Source organism: Coregonus lavaretus, assembly GCF_964263955.1.
Source record: "Coregonus lavaretus genome assembly, chromosome: 24".
NCBI classification, from domain to species: domain Eukaryota; kingdom Metazoa; phylum Chordata; class Actinopteri; order Salmoniformes; family Salmonidae; genus Coregonus; species Coregonus lavaretus.
In genome coordinates, this window is record NC_140011.1 from 4,692,428 (window position 1) to 4,705,675 (window position 13,248).

At 45.3% G+C, this 13,248-nt stretch overlaps 1 protein-coding gene across 1 annotated transcript; it reads left to right on the forward strand.

Annotated features, from left to right (window-relative positions):
• Nucleotides 1-369: 369 nt before the first annotated feature.
• LOC311100268 (protein SET-like) lies at nucleotides 370-4,229 on the forward strand. Its single transcript, XM_084141113.1, has 8 exons — nucleotides 370-615; nucleotides 1,558-1,615; nucleotides 1,714-1,856; nucleotides 2,044-2,147; nucleotides 2,232-2,345; nucleotides 2,493-2,663; nucleotides 3,040-3,162; nucleotides 3,335-4,229. The coding sequence occupies exons 1-8, from the start codon at nucleotides 546-548 to the stop codon at nucleotides 3,353-3,355; spliced, it is 804 nt and encodes a 267-aa protein (XP_083997239.1). The 5' UTR covers nucleotides 370-545; the 3' UTR covers nucleotides 3,356-4,229.
• The last annotated feature ends 9,019 nt before the right edge of the window (nucleotides 4,230-13,248 follow it).

Genomic DNA, 13,248 nt, shown 5'->3' on the forward strand with positions numbered 1-13,248 from the left:
AGATTTCTAAACAACACTTCCACTCTGGCCAGGTCCACAAGTTGAATTACAGCAGTGCAGACACAAAGTCATAAACCCAGCCTATTTGTAGCCTAACCTTAACCTCACTTCTGACCTTATACCTAACCCTTACCTTAAATTAAGACCAAAAAGCACATTTTTGTTTTCATTTAAAAAAAAATATATAGACCATTTTGACTTTGTGGCTGTTGTAACTAGTGGAAACCGGTAAACACTTCCTCGAGTGGAAATTATGCGATTACTCCAAGGAAGTAAGGATGCATTTTTTAGTGTTCCGATCCCGCCAATATGATCGTTCTGCCTGGGGCGGAGTTTTTTAAACCCTACTTTCGGAAGGCGCGTTCTAGCGAGCGCGAGAAGGCGAGGGTGTGTGTGCATGAGCAAAGCCTCTCTTGTTCACGACACGCGCTTTATTCGCACTCTCCACCATTGAAGGTGGAACTTAACTTTTATCTTCCCCGAGGAGACATCTGAACAACTGGGAATATATATTCTGGCTCAAACATCTACGGTGTTCGAAAATCATGTCAGCCTCGACGGCGAAAGTCGGTAGAAAGGAGAACTCGAATCATGATGGAGCGGACGAGACCTCCGGTAAGAAATGGCGGCCTCCTGTAACGTTACAACGCCATTTTCAGTTGTTTTTATCTGGCAATAGCCATGGCGTATTATTTTGTTTTAGCTAACACTCGTTTAGTTAGCCTTCAGCGAAATGCTTATTTGATGGAGGGTTTAGCGAAATGCTTATTTGATGCCTCCTGCAGGACTAGTGAGAATGGATCTTGCGACCTAATGTTAGCTAACTGGCTAGCCGGCTATGCTAACGTTACAACGTTGGTGGAGGCCATGTTGTGCCTTACACAAGCTCATTGTGCCACGCATGTTTGGGAGGGATTCGCGTTTACTTACACATTTAAAGTAACTAACTTGTTAAGGTTAACTACATTGCACATGTTACATTGTTATACACTTTTGTTTCGTTACCTAACGTTAGTTGTTTACGAACTAGCCGGTTAGATAGTAAACTAACAAAAGCGCTAACTAGGTAACATTTGTTTTCGTGAGGCCCAGTATTCATTGTTGCTCCGCCATTGCGGTTTGCACTCACGAATTGAAATGAACGAAGAAATTGCAGTACTAGGGCTGGCACGGAATTAAAGATGACAGCAAAATATTGCGTTAGTAAGATACTAGTACCATCCGCCAGAATGTAAACAGGCTGTCAGTGAGGGGTGAAATCATAGTCCCAAGCGTGTGCCCCCCCTTCATTCAAACCACGCGGCCTTGAGAAACTGCAGGAAGCTGCATCAGTGCTTTGGCTACCTTAGCTAGCGAGCTAACTTCTTGACGAAAGATGGTGGAATGCTTAGCTACTTTTGCCATGGGTACCTAATGCTCAAGTTTTCATGTACCAGACAGATTGCTTGTTTACGGTGTTTGTTTATTTACAGCCAGTCATATTTTCTGCATAGAAATGCATATCCAATTTTGTCATTATCTTTTAACAAAATGAAGACGAATGTAATCTCTTTTCAGAAAAAGAGCAACAGGAAGCTATTGAACACATTGACGAAGTACAAAATGAAATTGACAGGTGAGTTAATTATCCTCACACGTGTGATTTTCAAGACTGCCCTTGTACCTTATGACTATAATCTAATTACATTTTCTGCATGATTCTCTCCCCTTTAGATTGAACGAACAGGCCAGTGAGGAGATTTTAAAAGTAGAGCAGAAGTACAATAAGTTACGCCAGCCATTCTTCCAGAAGCGGTCAGAACTCATAGCAAAAATCCCCAACTTCTGGGTCACAACATTCGTCAACCATCCACAAGGTAAATGCAGATATTATGCTCTTCTTTTAATAGTTTGTGTTCTCGATGAATGAAGACTGATTGTACATTGTAGGATTCTGCACTCACATTTTTTTGTCCATCGTTATCAGTCTGATGGTTAAGCTGTTGGTATACAAACTGCTGCTGTCCATTGACAAACTTTCTATGGTTGTATTCGTGTTGTCAGTTTCAGCCCTTCTTGGTGAGGAGGATGAGGAGGCACTTCATTACCTTACCAGGGTGGAGGTGACTGAGTTTGAGGACATCAAGTCGGGTTACAGAATAGATTTTGTGAGTATTTTAATCTTAGAAATGGTGCATGTTATATAAACAAAACAGTGCATACGTTAACCAGATTCTTGGTTTATTTTTCAGTACTTCGATGAGAACCCGTACTTTGAAAACAAAATCCTCTCCAAAGAGTTTCACTTGAATGAAAGTGGGGACCCATCTTCAAAGTCAACTGAAATCAAGTGGAAGGCTGGAAAGGTATGTTTACACACGTGCAACGTAAAAAGTAAATGGTAAATTATTTTTTATAAACATTCCAATTGCTCTCTGTCATGCTGCAGAAACTCAAAGCAAAATGTATTGTGTTGCTGCTCGTGATTATTTTGTATTTTCCTTTGATCTCAGGACCTGACGAAGCGTGCCAGCCAAACGCCAAACAAAGCGGGTAAGAAGAGGCAACACGAAGAACCAGAGAGCTTCTTTACCTGGTTCACAGATCACTCCGACGCAGGGGCAGACGAACTAGGAGAGGTCGTCAAGGATGACATCTGGCCCAACCCGTTACAGTACTACCTGGTATGATTCCACTCTCTAGTTCTTTGTTGACTCCCATGGTGTCAAAACCTAGTCTTGCTCTGGTAGGCCAGGTAAAGTATTCACTGTGTTTCTTAGTTATCCAAAATATATTGGCATTAGGGCCATGGGATTAGACCAAAGGGTGATCTGTAAAAGGTGAAATCTGCAAAAAAAATTCTAAATGGTGTTCAGGGGATCATTTCAGAAATGTGGTGTAGAGAATGACCATAGGGTTGACCACTATATCCAGCCACCTAGACATCTCAACTGGATGCCTCTATTCCAAACTGAAGATCAGCTCATGCCTGCATTGTTTTGCTAGTTTGTGCTGTGTTTGGAACTGATTGAAATAATATATATCTCTCAACTCTACCAGGTCCCTGACATGGATGATGAGGAAGGGGAAGGTGATGATGATGATGACGAAGAGGGTTTGGAAGACATCGATGAGGAAGGAGATGAGGATGAAGGCGAGGAAGATGAGGAAGAGGATGGAGAGGTATGGTAGATTTAATTCACTCCCGATTGTTTTCACAATATTGTAAAACTGTCCCTGACTTTTATACATTTTTATGTAGTGGAAGACTGCCACTTGTAATGGACGGTGTCTGCCACCTGTCTGAAATGTTCATCTTTACAGGCATGAGGTAAAACGTGTGTCTCTTCTACAGGATGATGGCGAGGATGATTAAGGTTGAAAGGGACATTCCAACCTACACCTTTCCCCGTTCTTACCTTTTAATCATCCTTCAACCATTGGGAGCAAGAAGCTTTGTTTTCATTTTTGTATTTTGTGCTCTCTCCTGTTCTACAAGCGTCCACCTGTCCATACCATGTCTATAGACGAGTTAATTTCCAGGCCATGCCCACATCAGCAAACTAGTGGCAATCTCTGTGTCATAAAAACTACACGTCTCCGAAGACCAATAAAAGAAAAGTACTAGCATTCTGCACGTAGTCTTATTGACAAATCATTTCGAATAGCAATTTATATATGTATGATATATAAATAAGGTTTCTGTTAAAGTTGTGAGTTGAAAAAAGATGAGCCATGGTGCAGTGATAACTTAATCATAGCATCTCTAGCCACTTTTTTTTATTATATATATACATTTTCTTTAACGCAGAGTTTGGGGGGGCTCCTGGAGTTGACACTTTTTCTTCGTCATGTGTTGTACTAATAGAAAGCATCAGCTTCTTCCTGTCAACTGTTGTAAATGTTTTGGGGTCGATATCTTGGTATGACACAGTTATTGTAGACAGTTAAATTGGGTTTGGTGGGTCGAGTGGGCATTTGACACATTTGGGTTTATGTTGATTGACTTTTCATTGTAATGTTTTACAGACACCCATGAGGTTTGAAAAATTAAATTTTTAATAAAAACAAAACAAATTTCCTCTTGTAATTTTGAGCTTGGCTAATTAACAGGTTATTTATAGAGAGAAAATAAAGACCCTGTATAATCTCATGAAATCTACACTGGTCTTCTTTTCCACTGGAAAACTGTTCATGTTAGCATTTAAGTGTACCAATTGCTTTGTTACAATAAATACATGTAAAACATTCATGTTTAGGGTAGTGTCTGAACGTATCGACAATTTGTGTTGTGTAGGAGTAAAATATCAAAACTGTATGCTGATCGGGAAAGAATTGGGCGGTAGGTAGCCTAGCGGCTAAGAAATGTTGGACCTGTGTCTTAAAGTTGGACGGTTCGAATCCCGGGCCAGGCACTGGAAAACCGGCGGAATTGATCTGGCAACTGGAGGGCTGCTAGGTTCACTTTCTTAAGACATTCCCCTACCGTTTGGGCCCTTGAGTCAGGTCCTTAAATGGGAGGTTCACTATTACTACTTGATGTTGGATGGTTCCTCACCCAGTTTTCTTTAAACCGCCATTACAAAGTACATCTAAATTTTGCTACTGCTAGCGTGTGATGTGGGGCATGTTAAAGTCTAAATCAACTCCATATTTGGTTTGTTACTTAAAGGTAATCTGGCCATTTAACAAAAAATGATAAACATGCTCACATGCCCCCATTACTTCCACTGATTTTTAGCTAGCGGTGGCTAAAGTTAGTTAAGGTTTTTAATGGCTGATTAAAGAACTGAACTATGGATTACAGTTTTTCCTGGCTCATAGAGTATTGTCAGGGTGAAGAACCCTCTAACATCAAGTTGTAAAATAGTGAACTTCTCCTTTAACCCCACAACATGTTCTCCATACAGAGGCAGCTTGGGCCTGTGCTTGTCTCAACTGATGTGTTGTATTATGTGACTGATTGTCCAGAACCTTCTACTGATAATCATAGATATTCAAGATCATTCATTCTAACAATGAAGATACAATAATGCTTGAAATTGTATAGTGAAAAGACAGCCAGTTGGTCCACTTTAAAGGGTACCTTTAATACAGTGGTTGAATGGTGGATCATTCATTTTCAATAGGACCATTGTCTTTGTCTAAAAGAAATGCATTCTGTATGTTCAAATACTTAAAATAAACACGCCCTTGTAATCACTGAATTTTCTCGTAATAAACACATTGATAGGGGCAGATCGAAATGTACTGGGGGGAGGGGTGTCAAACTCGTTTTTTTTGCTTTGGGTAGGGTTTTGTGTTTTTTGGGGGGACACGGGAGGGTAGTGTGTTTTTTCCCTGGTTTACATTTGCTCTTCTGCTCGTATTTTCCCTATAAACAATGGCTTGACTTACTTTTTATATTACCCTAATAAAGTTTAGAAACGTTTGTGAATGTTTGGTATGGTGTAGCTATTATTAAGCTTTAGCTACTGCAGGCCTATGAAATGAAGGCATTGCGCCCCGGTGCTCAAACTGATTCCAACAGTTGAACTTGAGGTGAGGAAGACTGTTTCAGGTCTACCAGAGTTACTCCTATAATCTAACAATATAATGCTTATCAATAAAAAAGTGGTCAGATGAAGCAGATGCTAAGCTACAGGACTGTTTTGCTAGCACAGACTGGAATTTGTTCCGTGATTCTTCAGATGGCACTGAGGAGTAAACCACATCAGTCACTGGCTTCATCAATAAGTGCATCGATGATGTCATCCCCACAGTGACTATACGTACATACCGCAACCAGAAGCCATGGATTACAGGCAACATCCGCACTGAGCTAAAGGGTAGAGCTGCCGCTTTCAAGGAGCGAGACTCTAACCCGGAAGCTTATAAGTAATCCCGCTATGCCCTCCGACGAACCATCAAACAGGCAAAGCGGCAACACAGGACTAAGATCGAATCGTACTACACCGGCTCTGACACTCGTCGGATGTGGCAGGGCTTGAAAACTATTACAGACTACAAAGGGAGGCACAGCCACGAGCTGCCCAGTGACACGAGCCTACCAGACGAGCTAAATTACCTCTATGCTCGCTTCGAGGCAAGTAACACTGAAACATGCATGAGAGCATCAGCTGTTCCGGACGAATGTGTGATCACGCTCTCCGTAGCCGATGTGAGTAAGACCTTTAAACAGGTCAACATTCACAAGGCCGCAGGGCCAGACGGATTACCAGGACGTGTACTCCGAGCATGCGCTGACCAACTGACAAGTGTCTTCACTGACATTTTCAACCTCTCCCTGTCTGAGTCTGTAATACCAACATGTTTCAAACAGACCACCATAGTCCTTGTGCCCAAGAACACTAAGGTAACCTGCCTAAAGGATTACCGACCCGTAGCACTCACGTCTGTAGCCATGAAGTGCTTTGAAAGGCTGGTCATTGCTCACATCAACACCATTATCCCAGAAACCCTAGACCCACCCTAATTTGCATACCGCCCCAACAGATCCACAGATGATGCAATCTCTACTGCGCTCCACACTGCCCTTTCACACCTGGGCAAAAGGAACACCTATGTGAGAATGCTATTCATTGACTACAGCTCAGCGTTCAACACCATAGTGCCCTCAAAGCTTATCACTAAGCTAAGGACCCTGGGACTAACCATCTCCCTCTGCAACTGGATCCTGGACTTCCTGACGGGCCACCCCCAGGTGGTAAGGGTAGGTAACAACACATCCGCCACGCTGATCCTCAACACAGGGGCCCCTCAGGGGTGCGTGCTCAGTCCCCTCCTGTACTCCCTGTTCACTCATGACTGCATGGCCAGGCACGACTCCAACACCATCATTAAGTTTTCAGATGACACAACAGTGGTAGGCCTGATCAACGACGAGACAGCTTATAGGGAGGAGGTAAGAGACCTGGCCGTGTGGTGCTAGGACAACCTCTCCCTCAACATGATCAAGACAAAGGAGATGATTGTGGACTACAGGAAAAAGAAGAGGACCGAGCACGCCCCCATTCTCATCGACGGGGCTGTAGTGGAGCAGGTTGAGAGCTTCAAGTTCCTTGGTGTCCACATCACCAACAAACTAACATGGTCCAAGCACACCAAGACAGTTGTGAAGAGGGCATGACAAAACCTATTCCCCCTAAGGAGACTGAAAGTATTTGGCATGGGTCCTCATATCCTCAAAAGGTTCTACAGCTGCACCATCTAGAGCATCCTGACTGGTTGCATCGCTGCCTGGTATGGCAACTGCTCGGCCTCCGACCGCAAGGCACTACAGAGGGTAGTGCGTACAGCCCAGTACATCACTGGGGCCAAGCTTCCTGCCATCCAGGACCTCTATACCAGGCGGTGTCAGAGGAATGCCCTAAAAATTGTCAAAGACTCCAGCCACCCTAGTTATAGACTGTTCTCTCTGCTAGCGCACGGCAAGCGGTACCGGAGCGCCAAGTCTAGGTCCAAGAGGCTTCTAAACAGCTTCTACCCCCAAGCCATAAGACTCCTGAACATCTAATCAAATGGCTACCCAGACTATTTGCATTGCCCCCCCCCCCCCCCTCTTTTACGCTGCTGCTACTCTCTGTTTATTATCTATGAATAGTCACTTTAATTTTACATTTACATTTTAGTCATTTAGCAGACGCTCTTATCCAGAGCGACTTACAGGAGCAATTAGGGTTAAGTGCCTTGCTCTACCTACGTGTACATATTACCTCGACCAACCGGTGCCCCCGCACATTGACTCGGTACCGGTACCCTCTGTATATAGCCTTATATTACTGCTGCTCTTTAATAATTAGTAACTTTTATTTCATATTATTATATATTGTATTTTTTTGTGTGATTCTTTTTTTGGTATTCTTTCTTAAAACTGAATTGTTGGTTAAGGGCTTGTAAGTAAGCATTTCACTGTAAGGTCTACACCTGTTGTATTCGACATGTGACAAATAACATTTGATTTGATTTGATTTATCTTTATACAAAATATTCGGATAGAAAATTAACAAATGTACCCTCCTTCTGGACGTCTATATCTGTATAGCAGACGCAGTAGGCATCTGACATAAATAAATGTATGTCGCTGTGACGAGGTGTGAAAGAAGGAGTCAGGCGCAGTCCAGAGTTTAATCCGTTTGCATAAATCAAACGCCCCAAGCGTCAAACGAAACTGTACAAGGGAAAACATCCACCTCGGCAATAACACAGTGAAATGTAGCTCAACCAAGCTACACGCTCTCACAAAAAAACAATCACTCACAAAGACAAGGGGAACAGAGGGAACACTTATACACATACTAATTAGGGGAATGAGCACCAGGTGTGTGTGATTGACAAGACATGACAAGTGGAGTGATGAGAATGGGATCGGCAGTAGCTAGTACTCCAGTGACGTCGAACGCCGAAGCCTGCCCGAACCAGGAGGGGGGGCAGCCTCGGCGGAAGTCGTGACAGTACCCCCCCCCCGACGCACGGCTCCGGGGACGGCCTGGAGGACGCGGAGCAGGGCGAGTCGGATGGCGACGGTGGAAATCCCTCAACAGGGAGGGATCGAGGATATCCCGCCTTGGGACCCAGCACCGTTCGACCGGAACGTACCCCTCCCACTCCACGAGATACTGAAGGACCCCCACCCGACGCCTCGAATCCAGGATGGAACAGACCGAGTACGCCGGGGCCTCCTCAATGTCCAGAGGAGGTGGAGGAACCTCCCGTACCTCAGACTCCTGGAGCGGACCAGCTACCACCGGCCTGAGGAGAGACACATGAAACGAGGGGTTAATACGGTAATCAGGGGGGCGTAACAACCTGTATGTCACCTCGTTTATTCTCCTCAGGACTTTAAACGGCCCCACAAACCACGGGCTCAGCTTCCGGCAGGGCAGGCAGAGGGGCAGATTCCGGGTCGAGAGCCAGACCCGATCCCCCGGTACGAACACCGGGGCCTCCCTGCGGTGGCGGTCAGCATTGGCCTTCTGACAACGTACGGCACGCTGGAGTCGAACGTGTGCAGAGTCCCAAGTCTCCTCCGCACGCCGAAACCAGTCATCCACCGCGGGAGCCTCGGTCTGGCTCTGGTGCCACGGTGCCAGGACCGGTTGGTACCTCAAAACACATTGGAAGGGTGTTAGGTTAGTGGAGGAGTGGCAGAGAGAGTTCTGAGCATATTCTTCCCATGGCAGGAACACCGACCACTCCCCCGGCCGGTCCTGACAGTAGGTCCGCAGGAACCTACCCACATCTTGATTCACCCTTTCCACCTGGCCATTGCTCTCAGGGTGAAAACCAGAGGTCAGGCTGACCGAGACCCCCAGACGTTCCATGAATGCCTTCCAGACTCTAGACGTGAACTGGGGACCTCGGTCGGACACTATATCCTCTGGTACCCCGTAGTGCCGGAAGACGTGAGTAAACAGAGCCTCCGCAGTTTGTAGGGCCGTGGGGAGACCGGGCAGAAAAACTCACACTTCTCTGCCTTGGCATAAAGATCATTTTCCAGCAGTCGGACCAGTACTTTGCGAACCAGGGACACATGCTCGGCACGCGTAGCGGAATACACCAGGATGTCATCGATGTAGACCACCACACCACGACCAAGCATGTCCCAAAACACCTCGTTCACAAAGGACTGGAAAACGGATGGAGCATTCATCAAACCGTAGGGCATCACCAGGTAATCATAATGCCACGAGGTTGTGCTGAATGCTGTTTTCCACTCATCCCCTTCCCAAATACGCACCAGGTTGTAGGCACTCCTGAGGTCTAATTTGGTGGAAAAACGGGACCCATGCATTGACTCAATCACTGAAGGAATGAGGGGAAGAGGATAACTAAATAGTACCGTCATATTATTCAGTGGTCGATAATCAATGCACGGGCGTAAACCGCCATCTTTCTTCTTCACAAAGAAGAAACTCAAGGAGGCAGGTGAAATGGAGGGACGTATATACCCCTGGCGCAGGGACTCGTGACGTATATTTCCATAGCCTCCATTTGAAACCCCACCTCTTTAAGGAACACCTGGGATAGGATAAAGTAATCCTTCTAACCCCCCCCCCTTACCCCACCAAAAAAAAAAAAAAAAAAAAAGTGTAAAGTGGTTATCCCACTGGCTATAAGGTGAATGCACCAATTTGTAAGTCGCTCTGGATAAGAGCGTCTGCTAAATGACGTAAATGTAAATGTAAATGTTTCAGCCTGTGACAGGGTACAGCGTCTACCCGAAGGTTTATCACGCAATCCCCTTCCCGATGAGGTGGTAATTTAGTCGCTTGCGTCTTGGAAAACGCGAGCGCCAGCTCATGGTATTCGGGGGGAATGCCCACGGTGGGGGTACCGTCTGGACTTTCCACTGTGGTCGCACCAACGGAAACACCTAGACACCTACCCGGACACTCACGAGACCACCCGGTAAGAACCCTCTGCGGCCATGAGAAATTGGGGTTGTGAAGGGCTAACCACGGGATACCCAAGACTACAGGGTAAGCAGGAGACTCAATAATCATAAAGGTGATCTGCTCAACATGTGTCTCCTGCGTAATCATGGTGACTGGTACAGTAACTTCCTTAACCAACCCGGACCCTAATGGTCGACTATCTAGTGCTCTGATGGGGAGTGGAATGGTTAGGGGAACCAATGAAATGCCTTGACGGTGTGCAAATGCCCATAAAATTCCCAGCTGCGCCTGAATCGACTAGCGCCTTACACTGGGAACCTACCAAGTGATCTGGAAAGGAGATAGATAAAGTACAGTGCGCCGCAAAGGGCTCTGAACACGTTTGGGTGTTCATTACCTGGGGTGATGCATGAGTACCCTGCCTACCGCCTCCAGACCCAAAAGAACGTTGACTGCGACGTGAGGTGAATTGTCCCTTCGTGCCACCAGAGTGGCACTGTCGCTGCCCTCCTGCTCTCTCTCGACCGGCGGCTCCCCCCAGCTCCATCTGCTCGGGGTCAGAGTCGTCCGGAGTGGGAACGGGCAGACCCCTACCAGGACATCCTCTGGCTGCTAGCAGATTGTCCAGCCGGATGCACAATTTTTTTTGCTAGGATAATGATTGCTTGTCAAATGTAATGTAATAAATGTAATACAATGGCAATCCGGGTATATGTTAAAATCCTACGCATGAATTATTACGCATATTAATTGATAATGATGGAAAATAAGATATGCAAGATATTTGAATAGATATATATTTTTTAATAGTTATATATAGAGGTGACAGCATTGGAAATGCTTTTGGCGGTTAATCTGCTTCTGTTTTGTGCGTGGCACTATGTGCTGTTTTCGATGGATGGGTCCTGGCCTCTCGGGGCCCTAGGGATCCAGAGGGATGTGGGTGGGATGCCGATCACTGGGATGACGGCTCAACTTGGGATGGGGAGGGGCTTTAGCGGGGGAATTAGTGGAGAACAATTAAAGGGATACTTAGTAGCAATGCAAATATCATGGTACAGCTACAGTGGGGAGAACAAGTATTTGCTGCCGATTTTGCTGGTTTTCCTACTTACAAAGCATGTAGAGGTCTGTAATTTCTATCATAGGTACACTTCAACTGTGAGAGATGGAATCTAAAACAAAAATCCAGAAAATCACATTGTATGATTTTTAAGTAATTAATTTGCATTTTATTGCATGACATAAGTATTTGATACATCAGAAAAGCAGAACTTAATATTTGGTACAGAAACCTTTGTTGGCAATTACAGAGATCATACGTTTCCTGTAGGTCTTGACCAGATTTGCACACACTGCAGCAGGGATTTTGGCCCACTCCTCCATACAGACCTTCTCCAGATCCTTCAGGTTTCGGGGCTGTCGCTGGGCAATACGGACTTTCAGCTCCCTCCAAAGATTTTCTATTGGGTTCAGGTCTGGAGACTGGCTAGGCCACTCCAGGACCTTGAGATGCTTCTTACGGAGCCACTCCTTAGTTGCCCTGGCTGTGTGTTTCGGGTCATTGTCATGCTGGAAGACCCAGCCACGACCCATCTTCAATGCTCTTACTGAGGGAAGGAGGTTGTTGGCCAAGATCTCGCGATACATGGCCCCATCCATCCTCCCCTCAATACGGTGCAGTCGTCCTGTCCCCTTTGCAGAAAAGCATCCCCAAAGAATGGTGTTTCCACCTCCATGCTTCACGGTTGGGATGGTGTTCTTGGGGTTGTACTCATCCTTCTTCTTCCTCCAAACACGGCGAGTGGAGTTTAGACCAAAAAGCTCTATTTTTGTCTCATCAGACCACATGACCTTCTCCCATTCCTCCTCTGGATCATCCAGATGGTCATTGGCAAACTTCAGACGGGCCTGGACATGCGCTGGCTTGAGCAGGGGGACCTTGCGTGCGATGCAGGATTTTAATCCATGACGGCGTAGTGTGTTACTAATGGTTTTCTTTGAGACTGTGGTCCCAGCTCTCTTCAGGTCATTGACCAGGTCCTGCCGTGTAATTCTGGGCTGATCCTTCACCTTCCTCATGATCATTGATGCCCCACGAGGTGAGATCTTGCATGGAGCCCCAGACCGAGGGTGATTGACCGTCATCTTGAACTTCTTCCATTTTCTAATAATTGCGCCAACAGTTGTTGCCTTCTCACCAAGCTGCTTGCCTATTGTCCTGTAGCCCATCCCAGCCTTGTGCAGGTCTACAATTCTATCCCTGATGTCCTTACACAGCTCTCTGGTGTTGGCCATTGTGGAGAGGTTGGAGTCTGTTTGATTGAGTGTGTGGACAGGTGTCTTTTATACAGGTAACGAGTTCAAACAGGTGCAGTTAATACAGGTAATGAGTGGAGAACATGAGGGCTTCTTAAATAAAAACTAACAGGTCTGTGAGAGCCGGAATTCTTACTGGTTGGTAGGTGATCAAATACTTATGTCATGCAATAAAATGCAAATTAATTACTTAAAAATCATACAATGTGATTTTCTGGATTTTTGTTTTAGATTCCGTCTCTCACATTTGAAGTGTACCTATGAAAACAATTACAGACCTCTACATGCTTTGTAAGTAGGAAAACCTGCAAATTCGGCAGTGTATCAAATACTTGTTCTCCCCACTGTATATATATATATATATATGTATATGTATGTATGTGTGTATATATGTATATATATATATATAAAAAAAACATGGGGGATTGGAAGTGATGCAGACAATTACATTGATGGAAGTTACAATCTATCTGCAATATTAAGCTGATCTACCCCCCCACCCCCCCCCAAAAAAAAAGAGGAAGGAAAGAAAATCCACACATTAAGTTTTAAC